The sequence below is a fragment of the Colletotrichum navitas genome (assembly GCF_030913465.1).
Source record: "Colletotrichum navitas strain CBS 125086 chromosome Unknown LY79scaffold_23, whole genome shotgun sequence".
In the NCBI taxonomy this organism is placed as follows: Eukaryota; Fungi; Ascomycota; class Sordariomycetes; order Glomerellales; family Glomerellaceae; genus Colletotrichum; species Colletotrichum navitas.
This window is the reverse complement of record NW_026850569.1, coordinates 419049-442760: the sequence shown is the minus strand read 5'-3', so window position 1 is coordinate 442760 and position 23712 is coordinate 419049. Positions and strand designations below refer to the sequence as shown.

The following is a 23712-nucleotide window of genomic DNA, read 5'->3' as shown; positions in this document are numbered from 1 at the left end:
CTGGTGTAGCAGGGAGAGATACGGCAAGGAGAAAGCGAAGGGAAGCCGAAATGTACGGTATTCGCTTTTGTTTCCTAACGAATCTACCTGGCCTGTTCCTATTTGCTTGCAGCGTGAGAAACATGCAGTCGTAGGTATACACAATACTACTAGGTGGAACATAATGATGGCGGAAATTAGCCCGGTTCCAATTCCAGTTCCGGCCCTAAGGTAAAGCCAGCCATTGTTGCGGCTTCTTGGGCTTCTTTACCGCACTCCCGTTCTGCAGCCCAACCGTTTCCTCACTTACCTGTATGTATTGACTCACTCACTCGCACACTCATGGTCCCGTCCCCTCCCCTGTCTCTCGCTGGCTTCTGCAACGCACAAACAAGCCTCTCTCTGCCCTTCCGCTCTCTTGTCTCTCCTCCCTCTTCTCTCTCTCTCTCCTTCGTTCCTGCGCAAGACAATCACTCGCCGGCTGCGTTTGGGGTGGCTTTTCTGTGTAGATTTGTAGGTTTGCTATGTTTCTTCTGAGGACTTGCTACACCTGAGTCGGACCACTTTCACTGGTGCGGCGTCCTTGCAAAGCCCGGTACGTCCACCGAGCGTATCCGTAATCTGTACCCGTAGGTATACCTAATGGGTGTATCCACCTGTACGCTATCTGTTCCCGTCCCACCCCAGTGTACTTTTTGAGTTAGGTTCAAACATGTCGCGCCGCGACTGGAGAAACATGGAAGAAGAGGGAAAAAGCCAGGCTGGCGGTCCGTAGTGTACTCCGAATCTCGGAATTTGTTCTGTTTCGTTGTTCCCGCTTACCCTATGTCTTTTTTTTTTTTCTTTCCCTTTCCCTCCCACTCACATGCATTGGCCAATTGTCGAACCACACCCCACTGATCTCATGTGAACACGATTGCAGTATCCTATCTACACGCTACACGCTACGAGGCTTGGATTTCCCCGATTTGCCCCAACAACCGCCCTCCCGCGGCTGTTAGATCGCCCCGAGTCCCCGCCCAGGCACATACATACACGGCTGTCCACACGGCAATCCCGCTAGTCGTTATTTTTCCCTCCTCGACCGCTGAGAATCTATCTGTCTTTCGGCTTTCTTTCCTCCTTTTTTAGACAACCGTCACCTCTCGCAACCCCACCACCTCGGTTCCCCTCGCGCAGCACATCGGAATACCGCTGCTTCTGAGTCGCAACTTTCTCCCGAGCAGCACAGTTGAGTCCGACGGCCCATCATGGCAGAACTCGACACTCTAGATGTCGTCGTCCTGGCCGTCATCCTGCTGGGTACGGCCGCCTACTTCACAAAGGGCAAATACTGGGGCGTGGTCAAGGACCCCTATGCCAACGCCTTCGCCAACGGAAATGGAGCCAAGGCCGGTAAGACGAGAAACATCTTGGAGAAGATGGACGAGTCGGGCAAGAACTGCATCATCTTCTATGGATCCCAGACCGGTACCGCCGAGGACTACGCTTCGAGGCTCGCAAAGGAGGGCAAGAGTCGCTACGGTCTCGAGACCATGGTTGCTGACCTGGAGGACTACGACTACGACAACCTCGACTCTATTCCGAGCGACAAGGTCGTTATGTTCGTCCTCGCCACCTACGGCGAGGGCGAGCCCACTGACAACGCCGTTGACTTCTACGAGTTCATCACTGGCGACGACGTATCCTTCTCCGGCGATAACGACCCTCCTCTGAGTAACCTCAACTTTGTTGCTTTTGGTCTCGGTAACAACACCTATGAGCACTACAACTCGATGGTCCGCAACGTCACAAAGGCGCTTGTGAAGCTCGGCGCGAACAAGATCGGCGAGGCTGGCGAGGGCGACGACGGCGCCGGCACTATGGAGGAGGACTTTTTGGCCTGGAAGGACCCCATGTGGGCTGCCCTCGCCGAGAAGATGGGCCTGGAGGAGCGTGAGGCTGTCTACGAGCCCACCTTCAGCATTATCGAGCGCGAGGGCCTCGATGCCTCCTCCCCCGAGGTCTACCTCGGAGAGCCCAACAAGATGCATCTCGAAGGCACCGCCAAGGGTCCTTTCAACGCCCACAACCCCTACATCGCCCCCATTGCCGAATCCAAGGAACTCTTCACCGTCAAGGACCGTAACTGCCTGCACATGGAGGTCGACATTAGCGGATCCAACCTGTCCTACCAGACCGGCGACCACATCGCCATCTGGCCCACGAACCCCGGCGAAGAGGTTGACCGCTTCCTGGACCTCATCGGACTCTCGGACAAGAGGCACTCCGTCATCAGCGTCAAGGCCCTCGAGCCCACCGCCAAAGTTCCTTTCCCCACGCCCACCACCTACGACGCCATTATCCGCTACCATCTCGAGATTTGCGCCCCCGTCTCCCGCCAGTTCGTTTCCACCCTCGCCGCCTTCGCCCCCAGCGAAGACATCAAGGCCGAGATGGTCAAGCTCGGTGGTGATAAGGATCTCTTCTCCGAGAAGATTGGTGCTCACTACTTCAACATTGCCCGTTTCCTGCACTCTGTTAGCGGCGGCCAAAAGTGGACCAACATTCCATTCTCCGCTTGGATCGAGGGTCTGACGAAGCTTCAACCCCGCTACTACTCCATTTCCTCCTCCTCCCTGGTTCAGCCCAAGAAGATCTCCATCACCGCCGTCGTCGAGAACAAGACGCTCGCCGGCCGCGAGGACCCCTTCCGTGGCGTCGCCACCCACTACCTCTTGGCCCTCAAGCAGAAGCAGAACAACGACCCTGAGCCGAACGCCTTTGGCATGACCTACGAGATCACCGGCCCCAGGAACAAGTACGACGGCGTCCACGTCCCCGTCCACGTCCGCCACTCCAACTTCAAGCTGCCCTCCGATCCGTCCAAGCCCATCATCTGCATCGGTCCTGGCACCGGTGTCGCTCCTTTCCGCGGCTTCGTTCAGGAGAGGGCCAAGCTCGCCCGCGAGGGAGCCGATGTTGGTCAGACGATTCTCTTCTTCGGATGCCGCAAGTCAACCGAGGACTTTTTGTACAAGGATGAGTGGGAGGTAGGAGAACCATCCCCCTTTTCCACAATCAGAAACCAGAAGCTGACCCATTTCAAAGCAATACAAGAAGGACCTCGGCGACAAATTCGAGCTCGTCACCGCCTTCTCCCGCGAGGGCCCCAAGAAGGTTTACGTCCAGCACCTCCTCAAGGAGCGCTCCGAGGAGATCAACAAGCTACTCGAGAAGAAGGCGTACTTCTACGTGTGCGGCGACGCCGCCAACATGGCCCGCGAGGTCACCGCCGTTCTCGCTCAGATCCTGTCGGAGCAGCGCGGCATCTCGGAGGCCAAGGCCGAGGAGATTGTCAAGAACATGAGAGCGGCGAACCAGTACCAGGTACGTCGGCGCCCCGACTCAGTTGACTGCGCTAAGCCACGAGGATTTGCTAACGATGACTCTAGGAGGACGTTTGGTCATAGACTTGGCCTGGGTCGCAACAGGCAAGGATGCAAAGAACCAACGAATCGATGCGATTGGGGACAATTGCGTCGCGTTGCGCGAAGTCGAGTCGGCGGGGAATGTGCGCACGTCTTCTATATCAGCATGGGACGGCGCATGTCATATGCATATTGGAACGGGGTGGACCGGAGTAATATCTCGGGATGGGGTCTTTGGCCCCGGCCCGCCCTACCTCCCTCTCTACAAGCGTTCTGTGCACCTCGGGAGCGGCAGACGTGTTTGAGGAGCGGCAAAAGCGGAGGAGGACAAGGAGTGGAGGCCGGGAGTTAATTTTTGGTTCCATTTTGCATACCCCCTCTCTTTTGACTTTTATACTGGTCCTCTCCCTTGGAGATTGTACCACAGATGCTTCGTTCAGAGTATAGACAGTCATTTATTCTTTATATAAAGCTTTCTCCACTCCATCTTTTCAATCGCCACGTGTCCTGCGCCGTCCACCGACCTTCCTATCCGGCTAGCTCAAAGCAAGGGAGGAGGCGCGTGCGTGCGCGCGCGAGAGAGAGAGATGGAGAGAAAGCGGTCAGGAGAATGGTACCCAGTGAGGCAGGCAGGTGCACTAGGTAGCAGAGGTCCGTTCTCTACGGGACTTCGCCTCGCACATCCTTCCTCTCCCTTGAACCACTTCCGAAGGAGGGGGTAGCGACGGAGGAAACGAATCACATCACGGGGTGCCCATCCCAAGGTCACTGATCACTTGCCAGATTGGAAGGGGGAGGGAGGGGAACCACAACCCGCTGCGTCCGCTGCGTCCGCTGCGTAGGCGTGATGACACGCCTCCCTGCTCTGTGCGTGATTCCTGTTGTCACCCGGTGCATGCGAGAGAGAGAGAAAGAGAGACAGATTTGGTCGATGGACTGTCGAGTCGTGTGGTGGGGAGAACGAGGGCCACCAACCAGCGTGGCGGAACGTAAACCGGACCAGATGCCACGGCTCCCCCGCAACGGTCTCCTCTGTTCATACCGGCAGCCCACAGCCAAGTTGTGAACATGTCGGTGAGACGACTCGGTGACCGGGGGGGTTGGTGATGCTGGGAAAGTCGAATAATAATTAGATACCTTCTCCAGGTTCCGTGCCGCTCCCCTCTTCCTCGCCCTCATCCTCCTCCCCAGGTTTTCCTCCGCCGCCGCCGTGAAGTTGGGAAACATGGGGAGAAGAAACCCCTCCTCCGGCCGGCATGGGTTTATGTCCCCCCCCCCCCCTTTCCCCCACGCAGAAAACTTCCGATCTCAACCAAGATTGCTCGATCCGATCTGCTGTAGCGTGGGGACGAACATGATGCAAGACCAGGGGGTGGGAAGGGGGGAAAGCAACAAGCAAACGAGGGGTACCAACACGTCCCAGAATATCAATGATAGTAAATGGGCAAAACCAGGCGAGCGCCAGAAAAACACACCCCACGCTGTTCAAGATGGATTTCGTGACGGGTATGGCATCATTGAGCCGTCGCCTGCTTTTTTTTTCCCTTGAGCCCTGTGTACCCATTGTCTATTTGACTAGAACCCCGTCATCCCCATCGAGAACGCAGAGACTTGGTATTTGAAGCTAACCGCGTCTTGGCGGTGGAGGTTCCAAGGAGAGTGTTCGAGACGTGGTAAGTTGCCGAAGCAGGGCATGAAATAGCACAGAAAACCCGGCGGGACTGACTAGTCCGCGTTTTTCCTGATCATCGTCCGTGTCTGAGCCCCGATTTGTGTCTTGTTTGTCAGAGGGGGGGTCTGCTTCATCGACTGATCACTTGCCCGTCCGCTTCCTGCCCTCCCCCCTCTTTTGCAATCAAGAGGATTCCCTTATGTAGTTGTGCAGCCGAAGCAGTAGAAGCAGGATATAGCGCGTGATGTGCAGCAACACTCCCCACTCCCGCATTTCGTTGCAGGTTGCAATGACATGCTGGTGTATGCCATCTTATTCTCATCTGCCGCTGCTAGATTGATATCTGCCCCAATCAGGCTGCAACCTGGCAGCCCAGGCCTTGCTTACTTGCTTACCGCCACTTTGGACGACGGAGATCCAAAAACGCCTGTCGTCTTGACAGTCGATTTGCAAAAATGTGGCTGCTCGATTCCAGACACCGCCTGAAGCGAGGGGGTACTTCGCACTGGGCCCTCAATTTCCCGGTGTGTGCCAAAGGATGGGAACAGCTGAATTGACTGCTCGCTATAGTACCGGTCAATCGGACGAGCCGACGCGGGTGAAATTACTGAGAGAAACATGGGAAATAAGGGCAGCAGGACGTGTGGAGGCCCCGATGGTACTGCCACATAAAATCTTCAGCCTCCTCAACTCTCTTGCAACCTCGCTCCAGGAGGTGTCGCACTCACCACGGGCGTCAACCACCAATTCGCCGCAAAAGAAACCAGGCCGGTGCCCCTTGTAAATCTTGGAGTCCGCTTCGTCTCATCGTGTACCTAGGTACCTAGATGGAAAGAGACGCCATCTCCTTCCACACGCCCCACGACATTGCTTTTTCTCCTATCGGCACTAGCAGGGAAGGAGCATACTGGCTTTCATTTTGGGGCCAAACGCAGGGTGCCTATCCAACTCGGAAGCACACATTTGGCTCGTTCCGCGGTACTTCAGGGTGAAGAGATGACCTGGAGACCTCATGGTAGGACGGACTGCTGTTTGATGTGTGTGAATGTCGCCATCGGCCCACGGCAGATGGTCGTTCTAAAGAGCTGCTTGTCAACCCTATTTCGAAACCGGCAGAAGAAACGTACCCTAGATCACCCTCATGATAGCATGAACATGGGCAAGAATCCAGGGATTCGGAACGGCTCGCCTTTCAGGTATTCTTCTGCCATGTGCCTCAAAAGTTGGTCTCAGGTACCCGACACGCCATGTCTGGATACTTTGCGCTTCCTCCAACGCCAACGCTCCGGATCACGCCAGCTCCAGACCATCGTGAGATGCAGGCCACATGCTTCCTAATCCGAACGTGGCTAGGGTCTGTTCCTTTCTCAAGTGAAAGTTTCTCAACAAAAAAACAAAACAAAAAGAAAGCAAGAGGCCGACCGCCGTAGAAGAAGCGCCTGCGGTCACCAAGCTGCAGATAACTTCCATCCGCCACCTATAACGGAGTGTTCGAGTAGGCTGCATCGTCTCAGAAGCGGACTGAACCCTTGATCCCAGGGATCGAGACGGCTAGCGGTCCACTGGCCAGTAAAGTTCCAGAACATGCGTCCGAGGTGGTGGTGGGTGTCGGGCGTGTCTTCCCAAACCGAATGTTGCAAGCGATGATGCGGTTGCCGGCAGCTATTGGTTCGAAGTAAGCACTTGGCTCGGTGGTGATAAACCATGGGTTGCTTGCTGGGCCTCTCCCCAAGAGAGACATCAGACAGCCCGATTTTCTGAATCTCGGCCGGCGTCTTTCCATTCTCGACGCTAACCCTGTCTCAGATATCAGTGGAAAGAAAAGAAACAATTGGAGTGGATCAGCACTTTATGACAACCACGCTTGGCTGCAGGGCAAAGCAGCAGGCCGCAGAGCAACGGAGGAGAGCAGCCTCCATAAAGACAAGCAGTGTTCCTCCTCGACCGCCTCATCATCTCCTTATTAGTTCGGAGAATGGTATCCAGATAAGATTTTTTTTCTTGCCCAATCGATCTTTTTGCGGGTTAAGCGGTTATCCGGTATTATTATGACAAACAGACGGCGCATAGCGGTTACACTCTAATATTGAATTTCTTTGTCGATTTGGGCACTTGCAGCTTCGTTTCTGGGGGCATGCGTTGAAGAAACGGTTCGACACAGACGCACATTGCGTATCATTCGCGCATACCAGGTCGTTGGAAGCAGCTTCGGCATTGGCTCGGTGCGATATAAGGAAAGAGTAGATTTGAATTCTCGACCCACGGTTTGGTCAGCTATATTGTTCTACTTTGCAGACACATACTGACACAACTTGCAGACTCTCTTCGTCGTGTTCAGAAATAACGCCCAAGCGCCACTGGTATCGGTGGTTCAGCGGTTACATAAAAACGAACACCAATCCGAATCATCGCAGATCTATCGGGTTGAAGGATCCGGAAGAAACCCCTGGCTCTTCTGCTTGCTTTGGAACAACGCAACCCAAAGATTTACCGATATAACGCATCCAAAGCTCTTCGTGAGGGATTTCCAAGACATCTGGCCCGGAAAGAAGGTCGTATTCTCAAGTGTTCCTCGTTATCGGCCCAGGAGACCGTTAGGCCAACATCGTCGGCCAACTTCATACTACTCTCAATCCGAAGCAGACACAATTCCGAAGAAGGACTGCACTGCCTGCTCCCTGTTGTTTGTCGCGATAGCCTTCCTTCTCGAGAAGGAGCATTGACGCGGCAGAAGTCTCTGTACTGCCGAGGAAATATCGATAACGAGGAAACTGTAGAAAAAGAAAAGCAATAGGCATTTGGTGACTTGGGATACAGACAAGTTCAGGATCATTTCCAAGGTAAGACCGTCCGTCTGCTTCTCCTTTCCCTGGCTTTCTAGTGGCGGAAGGAATGGATGGATGCTTCAGGGCAAGTTGCTAACACGAGGAAGTAGCCAAGCACAAGTCTAGTTCAAGTACCCGCAAGGCTTCTCCCCCCCTTCTCAGTTCGACCCAGGCTTGCAGTGTCAAATTACCATATTGTTCGCCTACATCGTCACCGTGCTTGTTCCTCCCCTCGTTGGCATATCCCCCCCACAGCAAGCATTTTCCAGTCCCTCCTTCCAGCTGTGCCGTCAAATCGATCCGAGGCCAAGAAGGAGAAAGACCGAATTTTGAGGTAATCTCTCCCCTCCCTCCTCTGCCTGTCCTTTATCTTCGCCCTTTGACCATCATCTCTTCTCCCTCCTCCGTCCATTCTCTCCACCACAGCATCACCACCACACTTCTTCCACCCACCACACAGTCTCGTCGACTCCGGATTGCTCCCGATAGCTTCTTCCATCTTTTTACTGATCACTCGCTTCTTCACAGAGTCTTTGGTAACAACATTTGCCATTGTTGACGTTGTCCGAGCCCCCCCTCCTGATTACAAGCCTCTGTTCATCCACGGACAGCAAAGGTATGTGTAATGGCGTTCAGGTCCTGAACCGACAAGCCCCCATCTCCAATATTATTGCCCTTCAAACTTCTTCTGGTCGTCTCCTAGACCCCCGAGGTTATCTTTAACCTCTCTGCCGAGCCTAAATCGTTTCCTTGGACTCGAATCCCCGAGAGCCATCCTGTAACCACATGCCCAGTCTCTCTTTCCAACCTCTCCTCTACTAGAGAACCTTGGCCACCATCATAGCTATCCGCATTGCGCTCTTCACACATCCGCAAATTTTGGGCCTTGCCAGCTAATATTAAAGCAGCTTCGTTACGCGGCAGCCCAGCGATTCTTTTTCGACCTTGCAAGCCACTGGCCTCGTTTGAGTAGGTCTACAACTTCTATCCACACTACACTACCCGCAAACTTTATGTATACTCTCTTCATTGCTACTCCGCCTCTGTACCTTGATGTCTTTCCTTTCGACGGGCGCCATTTTTCTCAAAGACGGATCGTTGACAGCCATTCTTTTCTAGATTTCGGACATGACTATGTCTTATCAGACCCACACCATGGACCCAAAGCACCCCATTGCTTTTGCCGGTGCTGGCAACCACCATATGCCCGGAAATCACGTCACGCAGTTCTCCGAGAACCAGTTGCCCGGCATGATGGGCAGCGTTGACACCTTGAATAGCGCCATTGGCCAGTTCCAAGGCATGACCTTGGGCAACGGCATGTCACACAACGGCAGCGGTATGGGACAGATGGCTGCTGCCCACGCGTACATGCTTCCCCAGGACTACATCCTCGCTTCCCATCTGCCCTCTGCCATGGGAATGGATCAACTCCCTCAGGGCCCGTATGGTCCCGCTGCCGGCGGCTACTTGGCGGCCCCTGGACAGTTCAGCCCTTACGTTCCTTACCCAATGATGCCATTCACCCCTGGCCGTGCTGTCAGTGGTAATGCGGCTCTTCAGGACCGCACCAATCGTGGCCGCAATGACCTGCCCGGCCTCGACAACCGTCGTCATAGTGGTGGCTCTTACACCACCACTGAGTCTGCTCCCACCACGCCTTTTTACAGCGGTGGTAGTAAAAACGACAAGGTTCCTCGCGTTGCCGCACTCGATCGTTCGACCTACACCACGCCTTCTCCTCAGCAGGTTGGTGGCAGTATCTTTGTTGAACCTGCTGCCAAGCATAGCGTCATCAATATCCCCGTTGACCGCAACTTGGACGAGCTTCTCAAGAAGGATCCCGCTATACCCAAGGCTGTTCCCGCTGTCTTCACCCCTGCCACGCAGATGAAGACATTGGACCAAAGCTTGGAGAACCGCATTCCTGGCAACCGCAACGTTTACATTCGTGGTCTTCATCCCACCACTGACGATGATCTCTTGTTTCGTTTCGCAACCCGCTTTGGCAACGTAGAGACATCCAAGGCCATCATTGATACATCCACAGGTGCCTGCAAGGGGTTAGTTTAACTTACGATTTTGTATGCCTTTTTATTTTGCTGATGAGATTTCAGCTTTGGCTTTGCCAAATTCTATGATGCCCGCGACTCTGAAATGTGCATCCGAGGCTTCCATCGTCTGGGCTACGAAGTTGGATTCGCTCGTGTAAGCGCAGGCCTGCAACTCCACCCTTCTACATGGTTGACGTTTTGAACAGGAATCATTCAACTCTCGCCTCAAGGCCGAGGGTGACGAGGGTTCTACAAACTTGTACATCTCAAACCTCCCCAAGAGTTTGACCGAGAATGTAAGTTTGCTCTACTCATTTGCCTCTCTGGCATCGTTTATACTTGCTGACAACCCCAGGACCTCGGCGATATCTTCAGAGGCTATCACATCATGTCTTCCAAGATCCTTCGTGATAGCATGGGCAATAGCCGCGGCGTTGGCTTCGCTCGGTACGTGAATATCTCGCAGTCTCTGGGTAATGGAAATTTAACAAGATTGCAGTTTCGAGTCTCGCGACGTGTGCGATGCTGTCATTAAGCAGTTCAACAGCATCCCCATCGGCGAGGAGGGAATGGTGATGAACATTCGTTATGCCGACACTCCTAGCCAGAAGGAGCTCAAACGGGTGACCGCCGAGCGCCGCCAGTTCCGTACCAACGAGTACAACATCGGTGCATACGGCACTCCCCTTGTTGGCATTCAGCCTAACATGTACAACCAGCCGGCCTGGAAGCGTGCCCTGCACGCCACCGTCAACACGTGAGTGTGGATGAAATCCAAATTTGGATTTCGGGTAACTGATTGTCGCCAGCGGCTACGCACCTCGCTCCATGACTGGCGGTCTTGATCGAATGGGCAAGATGGTCAAGTCTGATGGCTACCAGGCGGGCACTGTTCAGGGAATTCCCCAGTACGGTGACCACCCTCGCCATTGGAGCATTCTTCTTGACTAACTTGCTTGTTCAGGTCACCCGCTGGGAACCCCGTTGCCGAGAACGTGTCTGACGACAGCGACGAAGGCGTAACAATCCATGCCGACTCGGCCACCCCCGTCATCGTCAGCACTCAGTCTTCGCCAATCTCGAAAAAGGAGCATAAGTGAACTAGACTTATCAGGAGCATTTGAATCTTCGGGGCAAATCATTGGTCCTTTGTTGCGTGGGATTCGGGGCATTCTGCGTCACAACACATGATAGTATGGTTTTGATCAGGGAACATTTTATGCTCTGAGGTAGTTGATACTCTAGGAGCGCGGAACTCGCATGGGCCAGCTTTAGTTCTTCTTGTACCTTAAGTCAGCTTTTTTTTTGGGAGGCACGAAATCCTCACGGCGTTATTTTACTCTTTGCCACAAATTCACAACGTTGTCAGTTGAGAACAACTTTTGCAAGTCTTATCAAAGTACACTGAGTGTTGCACCTCGGATTAATACAGCAACTTCGCCATGGCTGCACCATGACGTGTGAACGAAAAGTGCTGTCGAATGATAGTGAAGAGTTCATTATGTCATGATATCTATCGATGGCTTATGCACCGTCTGCTACTGCTAGTCTCGAAAACTTTTGGGTATCAATGTCATCGTTTTCCTTGCCACTCTTTGATGCATCCTCCCCCTCTCTGCTTGCTGATGACTCAGTAGGTGACTCGTCGGCAGCTGAATCCTCGCTTTCTTCCTCGTCGTCTTCTTCGGAGCCGTATTCTTCGTCCTCATCGACGCCAGGTTCACCCTCATCGCCCATGGTTGCAGCTTGCTCTTGGATGGCCTTTTCCAGGTCCTTGGCCATCTTTTTTGTGAAACCTGAGGCCTCCAAGGTTGCATCTATTCTTTTGGCGCCGCCCTTGCCAACGGTCTTCTTGGCGTCCTTGTAGAATGGCCCTGGGGTTGTGCTGGTGAAGTGAAACCTCTTTTCGAAAAAGCGCTTGATGCAGTTGACGTCCCGATCAAAATACATTTCTGCGTTTTGGTGATCCATCGAAATCATTTGCGGGAAGTCAATCACTATCGGAATTAACTTAATGACCTCTTCTTCTCCTTCATCCGTTTTGGTGGTGGACGTCTCCTCCTTGATGAGGATGTTGAACTCGTTGTAATCGCCGTGGATGAGCCCATGCTTGGCCAAGCGGAGGAGCAAGTCGATCAGTTCGGAATAGAGGGCGGCGGGGTCTGGAACCGAGGAGATTTGGCGTAGGGGAAACGAGTCGATAAACGACATGACGATGGTGTGCCTGTTCTGTGCGATGGGTTCGGGGACGGGGAAACCCTCCTCTTTGAGAGCCTTCATAAAGGCGAACTCCTTCATTGCCGCGAGCCTTGAGAGATACATCCACGACCCGGACTGCTTGTTTTTGAGGTAGTCTCGGTTCGACTTGACCGTCCGGAAGGAAATTCGGCCCAGTCTGTGGATTTTGAGGATACACTGCACACCTCTCTCGTCGGCCACCATGACTATATCGCTCTCCTTGCCGACGCCGACTCTGCTTCCGACGCTATACACTTCCTTGCGCGTCGAGTACGTGTGCATCGCGAGGTAGTCGAGACCGCCATAGGTAAGACGGTAACCATCGTACTTAGCCTCCTTGACCTTGGCGATGAGGCCAACCTTGGCGAGGTTCGAGATAGACCGGTGGACGCCGCTTGTGCCGCCGCGGAGGCGCGAAAGTTTCTCAATGAGCGGCGTCGGGACCAACTCGTGGTTTTTGGTGCCTTGTTCGACCTGAGGACATGTAAGTGGGCTGGAGGGGTCATGGAGGGGTAAGGATTCGAACCGCTGCGAGGACGCGCCAGTCCTCCGCGGCCAAGTGGCGCAGTGCTTTTGTATCCAAATGCATTTTGGACCGTTTCGATCGCTATAACAGAGGTTTGCGAAGTCGGGCTAACGTCAAATTCCTTTACTTTGTCCGTGGCAGAGATCTACGACTTCGATGATGAACTTCATCAACCCCACACCTACTGGAAAAGTTGGTGGGAGGACCATCTATCGATAAGGCAGCGCCAAATGGTTGGAGCATGCGGGCCACCGCCTTCCCAACGTGGAACAGATGCTGCTTGGGCCCACATCGCCCGGAGCTTTCATTTTCCCGAAACCGTTTGCAGGCGGCAAGGCGCTCGCGTAACCGGGGAGCTTCGACTCGTTGCTTAGCTTTACAAAGCTACCACTATCTTCCATCCCTCACGATTCGAACCACCCGCGAACCTATCCTCTCCATCCGCATACCATCGATTCGATCTCGCTCTCCTGACGAGCTACAGAAAAATCCGCGCTTATTCTTGACCGAAATCTCGAGGACGCACATACCCCGCAAAGAGTCCGCACACATACGTCAAGATGGCGCAGGACAGCGAGAAGCCTACCGCTGCCGACAAGGGCAAGGGAAAGGCCGTGGAGGACAACAAGAAGGAAAAGCCCCAAACCAACGGCAAGAAGGAGGATGAGAAGATTATTGACTGTGAGAGACGTTTTGGACATGATCGGGAGAGCGGAGGGGCTAACTATTTGCAGCCGCGGAGGAGCTCAGCGAGGAGGACCAACAGCTGAAGAACGAGCTGGACATGCTCGTTGAGCGCCTGACGGTGTGTTGCACCACATTGCCATCTTTTACATCGATGTCTAGACACTGACCATTTGCTACAGGAATCCGATGCGTCCCTCTACAAGCCGGCCCTGGAGGCCATGAAGACCTTCATCAAGACCTCGACCTCGTCGATGACGGCCGTGCCCAAGCCCCTCAAATTCCTTAGACCACACTACGAGACGATGACGAAACTGCATGAGGAGTGGCCGGCGGGCGAGAACAAGACTTCGCTCGCAGACGTCTTGTCAGTAATCGGTATGACGTATTCTGACGAAGACCGACAAGACACTCTCAAGTACCGCCTCCTGGCACCCTCATCTGACATTGGTTCGTGGGGCCACGAGTACACCCGGCACTTAGCCTTGGAGATTGGCGAGGTCTATGGGAAACGGATAAATGCCGACGAGCCAACAAAGGACTTGGTAGACCTGGCCCTGATCCTCATTCCGCTGTTCCTGCAGAGCAATGCCGAGGCCGATGCCGTGGATCTGATGAGCGAGCTTGAGATCATCGACCAGATCCCGAATTACCTCGACGAGAACACCTATGGTCGCGTGTGCCTGTACATGGTGAGCATGGTCAACCTGCTTACCTATCCCGACAACGAGCTTTTCCTCAAGACGGCACACGACATCTACCTGACATACAAGGAGTACGCCCTGGCAATGACGCTTGCCATCCGCCTAAACGACATTGAGCTCATCAAGGCCGACTTCGAGAAAGCCGAGGACCCGGCTCTGAAGAAGCAGCTTGCCTTCCTGATTGCGCGGCAGCGCATCGTCCTGGACGTACCCGCCAACGATGCTGACTCTCAAGCGATTGTGGAGTGCTTGTCGAACCTCAAGTTGTCCGACCACTTCAAGGCCCTTGGCAAGGAGCTCAACATTCTGGACCCCAAGACGACCGAGGACATTTACAAGAGCCATCTGGAGAGCAGTCGCGTCGCGGGCATGACCAACCTTGACTCGGCTCGTCACAACTTGGCGGCTGCCTTTGTCAACGCTTTCGTCAACGCCGGTTTTGGCAACGACAAGATGATGTTGGTGGAGCAGGATAAGGAGAGCTGGGTGTGGAAGACTAAGGGCGACGGCATGATGTCGACTGTCGCTTCTCTGGGTACACTGCTTCTTTGGGATGTTGAGGCTGGCCTGGATAAGATCGACAAGTACACATACGCCGCGGAGCCCGAGATCCTGGCCGGTTCGATGCTTGCTATTGGCATCATGAACTCTGGGGCCCGTGTCGACTCTGAGCCCGCCTTGGCTCTGCTGGGCGACGAGGATAAACTCAACCACAAGAATCCTCTCGTCAGGACGGCCAGTATAATGGGTCTTGGTCTTTCCTATGCCGGATCGAATAACGAGCTCCTCCTGGAGCTTCTGTTGCCCATCATCACTGACTCTTCTCAGGAGATGCAAATCTCCGCCATGGCTGCTCTGTCGTGCGGCCTAATTTTTGTTGGGTCCTCGAACCCTGAAATCAGCGAGGCCATCGTCACCACTCTGCTTGACGACGAGCGCAAGAACCAGCTCACCGACAAGTGGACTCGTTTCCTGGCTCTCGGTCTCGGTCTGCTCTTCTTCGGTCGTCAGGAGGAGGTCGACGTGATTCTGGAGACCCTGAAGGCCGTGGACCACCCGATGGCGAAGCCGACGGCTGTACTGGCCGAGATTTGCGCCTGGGCCGGTACTGGCGCCGTTCTGAAGATCCAGGAGCTCCTGCACATCTGCAACGAGCACATCGAGGACTCGGACGAGAAGAAGGGCGACGAACTCCTCCAATCCTACGCTGTGATTGGCATTGCTCTTGTGGCCATGGGAGAGGAGGTCGGCCAGGAGATGGTCCTCCGCCAGTTCGGTCACCTCATGCACTACGGCGAGCCTAACATCAGGCGAGCGGTGCCGCTGGCCATGGGCCTGATCAGCCCCAGCAACCCCCAGATGAAGGTCTACGACACGCTGTCAAGATACTCGCACGATAACGATAACGAGGTGGCCATCAACGCCATCTTCGCCATGGGTCTTTTGGGCGCGGGCACGAACAATGCCAGACTGGCTCAGCTGCTCAGGCAGCTGGCCAGCTTCTACCACCGCGACCAGGAGTCCCTCTTCATGGTGCGGATTGCGCAGGGGTTGCTACACATGGGCAAGGGAACGATGTCGGTCAACCCATTCCACACGGACCGCAACGTCCTCTCGCGCGTGTCAACGGGTGGTTTGTTGGCGGTGCTGGTTGCCATGATCGACGCCAAGCAGTTCATCACGTCCAACTCACACTACCTGCTCTACTTCCTGGTGACAGCGATGCACCCCCGCTTCTTGGTGACATTGGACGAGGACCTGAAGCCTCTGAAGGTGAACGTCCGCGTCGGCCAGGCAGTGGATGTCGTAGGCCAGGCGGGTCGCCCCAAGACCATCACCGGCTGGCAGACACAGAGCACGCCAGTTGTTCTGGCGTATGGGGAGCGTGCCGAGCTTGAGGACGAGCAGTACATCAGCTTGAACAGCACACTAGAGGGCCTGGTCATTCTCAAGAAGGTAAGTCTTGGGGGTGAAGACTTGTCATAACGACACTGAATAGTGCTAACGGTGAACAGAATCCTGATTGGGAGGAGGACAAATAGACGACTTTGGGGGTATTGAGAGGGGGGGATCGTAGGTTCAGCTTTGGGACTGGGACACGATACACTGTATAGTAATTCTACGTCTGTGAGTGGCATTCGGTATGGCATCCGACAAATGGGATCCCACATGAATAGACGGATCAGCTAGTGCAATGAAAAGGCGTTCAAGTTTGTCACGGCCATTCCAGTGCACCGCCATATCCAAAGTTTTGATGGATGGCTCGTGACGAATGGTTTTGGTAGATGGGCGGTGAGACGAGCTCGGTGAAGCGAGGGGTAGTTAAAATCGCAGCAGAGGGGTAATCTTGATCCAACGACGTTCGTCTTGCCCCACATGGAAAATGTTGCTGGTACGAGCAGGCATGTCTGTAATCCCAACGTGTCCAAGGATAGGAATTGGATATTGGAAAGAAGTCGGTGTCATACAGGCGAGCCGAGGCATGTCAAGAACAAGGTGGCATGTTTGCAAAGATAGCATCAAGATAGTGTGGCCTTGTTAGACACTGGGCGAGAAAGAAAGACGTCTTTCTTGTACGTAATGGACGTCAAAATGGCCACGACGGGATGTTGCTTGTAGCGGGAGGGACGGGGAAGATAGCAACATGACATGGGGCCGCTGGACATGCGAGGGGCCACCGCGGTCTCGGCCTCCCCCCTCTCTTCCACCACACTAGTGCTGATGAGGGTTGGAGTCATGGAAGGGCGCGCAGCGACACGGAGGTCGCCCGGGATCCCGGTCGCTACGGCAGAACTGGAGGAGGTCGGCCGCTTGTCCTGGCTGGGATGTATGTATGGTGCAGATTTTGAGCTACCGTATGTTCGTTCGCCGGTAAGTCTAGCGAGGAACGGCTTTAGCGAAGGACCCCTGGGAAAGGAGCTCCTTTCCACTTCCATTCTACTGTCTTGCATGCACCAGTCCAGGACGCGTCTCTGTTTCCGTATTTCTAGGTGTTTTCTTCTTTTTCTTCTTCTTTTTCATTTTCATTTTTCTTTTCCTTGCTGAAGATGGCCTTACCCTCCAGCTTGTGATTCGGGAAACCTGTACCTACGCCAACCGGTCTCGCATCTTGAAGGTGCTGGAGCCGTCGGTGATACACCGGTCTCGGCACACCGCACATATTCTCCACAGCTTTGGCCACAACGTTGACTCACGTCAGATCCGGGATACGCAGTGACGGAACAAGAAGAGATCATTCGATAGCGTAACCTCGCGAATTTCGCACGCTATTGCTGTCGATCTTTGGACAGTCGGGCAGTGGAACAAGGCTCGATGAGCCCCAAACCTCGATCAAGACAGTGACCTATCTGGCTTTTGCTGATTATATTGCAACTTACATCAACACAACACAATCGGTCTGTGGCACAAAACCGGCACCATGGGCGACGATCGCAGCATTCCTATCAAGGCGTCTTCGAGCCACGACTTTGTCTCCCAGCTCAGCTCCTCGTTCCGCGTCGGTACACCACGGGCACAGGAAATATTGGCCAGGGATCTGGCAGAGTGCTCAGACGAGGAACCGCCTGACGAGAACGACGACGACGCTGTCGGCTCCGCCTCCCAGTCCGAATCAGAAGAGGGTCCTCTCCTCTACCGGCGTCCTAGCGGTGTTGCCTTTGGTACCTCTCGGCCCGTCATGAACCCCCAGACACACGCAGTCGAAGAACCGCCGGCCCTCACCAGGGTCGAAAAGAAGCAGTCGCGCGAAGCAGAGCGGAGTCTTCTCCGGGATAACCACATCCTACCGCCCAAGAATCCGAGGACGGACGATGAGCCATTCTACCGCCGCGCCTACAGACGCCTGTTCAGCACCAAAGTTCCTCTCGAGCCTCACGACGAGGAAGCGCCGCAGGTGGTCGTCTGCAGGCCCACCGAGTCGACACCTCTGCTGTCTGGTACTGCCCCGGCGCCAGGCGCTGATGACCACGAGCACCTCAACGAGCAGTGGGATGCGGCAGTCGCAACGGACCAGCTCCGCACAACGTGGCAGCGCGAGACCAAGACCATTGTCCAGTATGCCAGCCCGCTCATCGTCACCTTCATGCTGCAATACTCAATCAACGTCGTCGCCATCTTCGCGGTCGGACGCATCGGCAAGATGGAGCTTGGCGCCGTGAGCCTGTCTTCCATGACGGCCACCATCACTGCCTACGCGCCTTTCCAGGGACTCGCGACGAGCCTCGACACCCTCTGCGCGCAGGCGTACGGTTCAGGTCACCGCCATCTCGTCGGGCTCCAGTTCCAGCGCATGACGTACTTCATGCTTATGTGTTTCGTCCCTATCGCCGTTTTGTGGTTCTTTGCCGAGGCAGTGCTGAGCCTCATCATCCCGGAGCCCGAGTCGGCGCGGCTAGCGGGACAGTACCTGCGGGTGATGATCCTGGGCGGGCCGGCCTTTATCTGCTTCGAAGGCGGGAAGCGGTTCGTGCAGGCGCAGGGTCTATTCCAGGCGACAACGTGGGTACTCCTGGTTGCGGCACCCGTCAACATCTTTCTGAACTGGCTGTTTGTCTGGAGGCTGGGATGGGGTTTCATCGGGGCTCCAGCCGCCGCCGTCTGCACGCAGAACCTTTTACCGCTGCTGCTGTTCCTCTACGTACGCTTCGTCAACGGGTACCAATGCTGGGGCGGTTTCAGCAAGCGTGCTTTCACCAACTGGGGCCCCATGCTTCGCCTGGCGCTGCCCGGCATGGTCATGATCGAGGCCGAATACATGGCCTTTGAGGTCCTCACTTTGCTCTCAAGCCACTTTGGACCGTCGTATCTCGCGGCGCAGAGTGTCGTGTTCACGCTGTGCTCCATTACCTATCAGATTCCGTTTCCTGTGAGCATCGCAGCGTCGACGCGAATCGCAAACCTCATTGGTGCCGGGCTGGTGGATGCAGCCAAGACGACTGGCAAAGTGGTAAGCTTGCCTTCCCGCTTTTCGTTTCGGATGCCGGGAGAAGCCCCGGTTCCAGGAGTAGCAGGTATCTGGGAGAGACACTGACCGATTCGATAGGCGTTCGTGGCGGCACTGATTGTAGGCGTTTTCAACGTCATCTTGTTTAGCAGCCTGCGGTTCCACCTGCCGCGACTGTTCACCAGCGACGAGGAGGTCATCGCCATCGTGGCTGACGTGCTCCCGCTGTGCGCGATGATGCAGGTATTCGACGGCCTCAGCGCGGGAGCCCACGGGCTACTTCGCGGCATCGGCCGCCCGGCCATTGGCGGGTACGCCACCATTTCGGTGTACTACTTCATTGCTCTCCCTCTGTCTTTTGGGACGGCGTTTGGCCTAGGGTGGAAGCTTAAGGGCCTATGGCTGGGTGTCACGATTGGGCTTGTGTTGTAAGTATCGAGTCCTCTCCTTTGAAACACCGATTCTCGAAAGTTGCCGAAGATGAGATGAGAGAGAGAAAAAGCGAGAAAGACAGGAGGCAAGAGAGACATATGCGGATCTCGACTGACTTTTAACAGGGTCTCATTGATTGAATATTCGTTTGTGTACTTTACCGACTGGCACAAGGCGGCCAAGGAGGCAGACGCGAGGAACCAGGCCGAGTAAAGCAAGATATCTTGGCTGGTGTTTTCTCTACGATGCGTCATCTGCAGAAGTATTCACTTTGTCTGGGTACGAGAGTTATGATTTACCGTCGGTTGCTAAAAAGTATACATTGAAGCATACCTGCGTGCATGCATATAGCAAGCAAGGCATGGAGGAACACTGCGTTTGCTTATATTGGATGGTGTCGTATTGCATCTGAGAACGTCTAAATCCCGGGGGGGGGGGGGGGGGGGGGTTACTTTTCGTCTTGACATATGCGCGTCTCTATATCTCTCCCGTCGAATAGCGAGCGAACAGGCTGGCGAGCAACGCATGGATAGCGTCAAAGGAACGACGGCATGACATAACACATAAGGCGGCTTCTTGGCAGTTGCGTGCCTCGGAGTCTGTTCTCGACCTGTTTGTCCCAGAAGCGGCAATCGACGACATGCCACCGAACATGGTTTGTGACGTTGTACAAAATGCCCGCCCAGACGGGGACGGACGTCCGTGAGAATATCTTCCAAGCAGTCAGCATTACCCCTCCATCGCAATGATGTTTTCTTGCATGTCAGGGACCGTTTAGTGGCCCAAGCAGCACGAAACAAACATTTCCATCGTGGGCCATCGTGGTCCATCGTGGTGGGTGAGGGGGGGGCGGGGAGATTGGGGGACAGCGACAACAATATAGCGGCAAGCAAATAACCAATCTTACTATCCGTACTATGAGCGGACAGTCAGACAGCATCCTTGGGGGGGAACCCAGTGGGGTGAGCAGGGGTGTGAGGGGGGGCTGCATTTTCCAACTTGGTCGCGCTTTGGAGCTTGTGGTCTTTTTGGTTTTTGCCGCCTTTCGGCGACTCACCAGAATCCCCTCCATCCCATAAAATTCCCTTCCAGACGACGCTTCGCGTCCGCATTCTGCACTCTCGTACTCCCGAACCTTGTTACCAAACGGGAGCAGCTCCAGTTCGGCTTCCAAAGTTTTGGCACGTTTCTTAGCTACATTTACTTATAAAGGTAAGGCTGCCCCCCTCCCAGCCAACCCTATTGCGCGCGCTCGCAATTTTACCCACTCCAACCAGCAACACCAAACACAGTAGATTAGGCATTGAGGCTGGAGGCTGACACCGTGACCGGCGCAGAGAGATACCAGACGAGCAGCAGACATGGCGACCACTACGACGACGACCACCGCGAGCAACGAGGCCATCACGGCCGAGTCCATCCTGCGCCTCTTCCCCGACATCGACACCAGCACCGAGGCCCTCTCCGGCCACGACGCTGAGCAGATCCGCCTCATGGACGAGGTCTGCATCGTGTTGGACGAGAACGACAAGCCCATCGGCAGCGCCAGCAAGAAAGCTTGTAAGTGCTCCCCTCCCCTCGCGCGCGCGCCCGACCATCATGAGCAGTGTGGTGTAGAGCGGCGTCGCCTAGACGCGTAGGCGTACGGCCCAGGAGAAGCCCGGCTGACTGAGTCCAAACCGCAGGCCACCTCATGACCAACATCGACAAGGGCCTCCTCCACCGCGCGTTCTCCGTCTTCCTCTTCGACCCGGCCGACAACCGCCTGCTTCTACAGCAGCGCGCCTCGGAGAAGATCACCTTCCCCGACATGTGGACCAACACCTGCTGTTCCCACCCGCTGGGCATCCCCGGCGAGACGGGTTCGAACCTAGAGGACTCAGTCGCGGGCGTGAAGCGTGCGGCGCAGAGGAAGCTGGAACATGAGCTGGGCATCAACCCCGCCCAGGTCCCCTTTGACGATTTCCACTTCCTGACGCGGATCCACTACAAGGCCCCTAGTGATGGCAAGTGGGGAGAACACGAGAGTATGTCACCCTCCCTCCCCCCGCTGAGCGGATAACGGGACGAAGAAGCCAACGGGGGCTGTTGTCGAGATGGTGCTGACGGGATTGCAGTCGACTACATCCTCTTCATCAAGGCCAAGGTCGACCTCGCCGTCAACAAGAACGAGGTCCGGGCGACGCAGTACGTCAGCGCTGACGAGCTCAAGAAGCTGTTCCAGGACCCCAGCCTCAAGTTCACCCCCTGGTTCAAGCTCATCTGCGAGTCCATGCTGTTCGAGTGGTGGCAAAACCTCGACAACGGCCTGGAGAAGTACACCAACGAGCAGAAGATCCGCCGCATGTGAACAGGCAAGGGCTCTCGAGTCTTATGATTGGCGGAGGGTGTTGCTGCTGGTTCTTGGTAGGGGCGTGAAGATCCGGGACAGCATTTGACAGAGGAGAGAGAGAGAGAGAGAGAGAGAGAGAGCATTGGGTGTGGAATTTCGATGTTGTGCGGTGCCGTCAGAAAACGAAGAAAATCGAAGGGGGTAATATTGCTGTCGATGCGCGCCCCGTCCCCTTTCTTCTGGATTTTATTACACCTAGATATCCCATCCCCCCTTCCTTTAAAGTCACATAAGTACGACTTGTGGTGCTGGTTCTTGGCCTCCCTGATCGATAAATCTTTGTGCCTTGCACCTCTCTTATCTTGACCACTTTGGTTGCTGCAAACGCGGTCCCAGAGCCGTTTCTTTTCGTGGAGCGAAACGGGGCACGGATAAGGACTCCAGGGCGGCGAATTCGCCCGAGATATTGACTCGACCGGTGAGAAAGCACCGAAGTCATCCATCTGTCCGAGGTGTGTTACCTGCTCGGATCGAGACACGGGGGGGTTCATGAGAAGCTGTCGTGGCTCGCCTGCGCCAGATGAGCATACACCACTTAAAAGCCAACGCAGTGTCGATGTTGTTTCGCGTCGCTCGCGCTCGAAAAGGAGGATCCGCAGACTTGCTGGTTCGGCTTTGCGATACATCGCCCGGGTGCAGGGGAGCTTCTGTGACTCTGTCAAGTTGTCATCTCATCCAGGGTGCTTAGGGGACCAGAGAAGTCGAAACACAGAGGGGTTTGGCTTTAGAATCACGCGGGTCCAGGTGAGTAGGAAAGGGTGGTGGTGGATGAGGATGAGGAGGAGGAGGAGGAGGAGGAGGCTTGCCTGATAAAAGTGAGGTGCTGCCTGCTACAGAGAAGACGTAAGGAGCTCCTTCTCAGCTTTCTTACTATGGTTAAGTTGATGCTGAGAGAATTCGAAAGGATGAAACACGGGGCTCGCCCAGTGGTTGCTTCCTGGTTGCTGGCCCACGACGCGACACGGCTCTTTCCGTGATTGCGAGCTTCCTCCTGGAATTCCTTTTTCCTCCCTATGACCACCTCGTTTGCCTCACTTCTACGCCCCAGATTGCATGGCGCTTCTGGCTCTTGAACGATCGGCCCTTTGCTTTCGAGAGACATGGCATTGCCTTGCGAAAAGGATAGTGTCCTTCCTCCCCCGAGATCGTCAACTTTCAAACACTCGTCAATGACCGCCAATGCAGCCGCCAGTTCCTTGGCTTAACAATGACTTCGTCCCTTGTCTAGCAAGGTTCGGTAGGCATCTTGGCACATCGTCACGTCAGTTGTCTCGCAGCCTTCTTAAATATGGGTAGGTCGGAGCCTTTTTTTACACGACTATTGTCTGTTCAAAGACAGGAGACCCGTTAAACGACTCGATAGCTACGACGGGCACCGGACTCCTAGACACAAGCTTTGAGCTAAAGGGAGGGAGACAGTGTCAAACCAGCACTATGGACACAGCGATACGAGAAGACTTAGTGCGCACCCCACGCCCAACGGGGGCAACAGAGAGGGGATCTTCGCCCTTCGAACTTGGCGCATCACTGCATATGCACCCCACGTGCAAAGGCAGTAGTAGCGATGCCATACTCTGTCTGGCTGGCTTATCTCACTCTCACTGCCTTGTTTGTTTGTCCTGGGAACCTTATCTCATCAAGCATTCCTGCTTCCTCCCCATGTCGCGACGTGGTCGCATTGAATCAATAGTGTAGAGCTTCCCAGGCGCCAAGGACCATGGACTGATGGGGCCTGCACACTATGTCGAAAAGCAGCTTTGTTGGGAAAGGCTTGGAATGGGGCTCGAGCCTGCTTCTGCCAGGCTGCGACGGCCGCCGGATACGGCGCCGCCACACGGTACGGCGCGCCCGGGC

The 23712-nt window shown here is 54.9% G+C and overlaps 7 protein-coding genes across 7 annotated transcripts; 6 read left to right on the top strand and 1 right to left on the bottom strand.

Moving 5' to 3' along the window:
* Positions 1–1229: 1229 nt before the first annotated feature.
* LY79DRAFT_513754 (FAD binding domain-containing protein) lies at positions 1230–3431 on the top strand (the record flags this gene model as incomplete). Its single annotated transcript, XM_060554528.1, has 3 exons — positions 1230–3011; positions 3070–3348; positions 3414–3431. The coding sequence occupies 3 exons, from the start codon at positions 1230–1232 to the stop codon at positions 3429–3431; spliced, it is 2079 nt and encodes a 692-aa protein (XP_060415152.1).
* Positions 3432–9014: 5583 nt separating this feature from the next.
* LY79DRAFT_513749 (RNA recognition domain-containing protein) lies at positions 9015–11040 on the top strand (the record flags this gene model as incomplete). The annotated part of the gene is made up of 7 exons (XM_060554526.1): positions 9015–9949; positions 10004–10094; positions 10147–10236; positions 10296–10387; positions 10440–10697; positions 10750–10848; positions 10905–11040. The coding sequence occupies 7 exons, from the start codon at positions 9015–9017 to the stop codon at positions 11038–11040; spliced, it is 1701 nt and encodes a 566-aa protein (XP_060415151.1).
* Positions 11041–11415: 375 nt separating this feature from the next.
* Positions 11416–12884, bottom strand: LY79DRAFT_551190 (RIO1 family protein). The gene is made up of 2 exons (XM_060557621.1): positions 12705–12884; positions 11416–12652 (listed from the first exon to the last, which is right to left on the bottom strand). The coding sequence occupies exons 1-2, from the start codon at positions 12765–12767 to the stop codon at positions 11465–11467; spliced, it is 1251 nt and encodes a 416-aa protein (XP_060415150.1). The 5' UTR covers positions 12768–12884; the 3' UTR covers positions 11416–11464.
* Positions 12885–13078: 194 nt separating this feature from the next.
* LY79DRAFT_172794 (proteasome/cyclosome) lies at positions 13079–16178 on the top strand. The gene is made up of 3 exons (XM_060551232.1): positions 13079–13385; positions 13439–13509; positions 13571–16178. Exons 1-3 carry the CDS (start codon positions 13265–13267, stop codon positions 16076–16078), a joined length of 2700 nt encoding a protein of 899 aa, XP_060415149.1. The 5' UTR covers positions 13079–13264; the 3' UTR covers positions 16079–16178.
* A 571-nt stretch (positions 16179–16749) lies between these two features.
* Positions 16750–17281, top strand: LY79DRAFT_551186 (uncharacterized protein; the record flags this gene model as incomplete). The annotated part of the gene is made up of 2 exons (XM_060557620.1): positions 16750–17082; positions 17140–17281. The coding sequence occupies exons 1-2, from the start codon at positions 16757–16759 to the stop codon at positions 17279–17281; spliced, it is 468 nt and encodes a 155-aa protein (XP_060415148.1). The 5' UTR covers positions 16750–16756.
* LY79DRAFT_551185 (MATE efflux family protein) lies at positions 17027–19897 on the top strand. The gene is made up of 3 exons (XM_060557619.1): positions 17027–19037; positions 19134–19462; positions 19592–19897. Exons 1-3 carry the CDS (start codon positions 17511–17513, stop codon positions 19677–19679), a joined length of 1944 nt encoding a protein of 647 aa, XP_060415147.1. The 5' UTR covers positions 17027–17510; the 3' UTR covers positions 19680–19897.
* A 930-nt stretch (positions 19898–20827) lies between these two features.
* LY79DRAFT_513606 (isopentenyl-diphosphate delta-isomerase) lies at positions 20828–21816 on the top strand (the record flags this gene model as incomplete). Its single annotated transcript, XM_060554511.1, has 3 exons — positions 20828–21026; positions 21152–21493; positions 21584–21816. 3 exons carry the CDS (start codon positions 20828–20830, stop codon positions 21814–21816), a joined length of 774 nt encoding a protein of 257 aa, XP_060415146.1.
* Between the last annotated feature and the right edge of the window lie 1896 nt (positions 21817–23712).

Excerpts from the sequence above, each read along its gene's own strand:
- LY79DRAFT_172794 (XM_060551232.1), top strand. The coding sequence starts at position 13,265 with ATGGCGCAGGACAGCGAGAAGCCTACCGCTGCCGACAAGGGCAAGGGA. Across the intron at positions 13,386-13,438 it reads GGATGAGAAGATTATTGACT|CCGCGGAGGAGCTCAGCGAG; the intron begins GTGAGAGACGTT and ends AACTATTTGCAG. Across the intron at positions 13,510-13,570 it reads TGCTCGTTGAGCGCCTGACG|GAATCCGATGCGTCCCTCTA; the intron begins GTGTGTTGCACC and ends CATTTGCTACAG.
- LY79DRAFT_551185 (XM_060557619.1), top strand. The coding sequence starts at position 17,511 with ATGGGCGACGATCGCAGCATTCCTATCAAGGCGTCTTCGAGCCACGAC. Across the intron at positions 19,038-19,133 it reads CCAAGACGACTGGCAAAGTG|GCGTTCGTGGCGGCACTGAT; the intron begins GTAAGCTTGCCT and ends CCGATTCGATAG. Across the intron at positions 19,463-19,591 it reads GTCACGATTGGGCTTGTGTT|GGTCTCATTGATTGAATATT; the intron begins GTAAGTATCGAG and ends GACTTTTAACAG.
- LY79DRAFT_551190 (XM_060557621.1), bottom strand. The coding sequence starts at position 12,767 with ATGCATTTGGATACAAAAGCACTGCGCCACTTGGCCGCGGAGGACTGG. Across the intron at positions 12,653-12,704 it reads ACTGGCGCGTCCTCGCAGCG|GTCGAACAAGGCACCAAAAA; the intron begins GTTCGAATCCTT and ends ACATGTCCTCAG.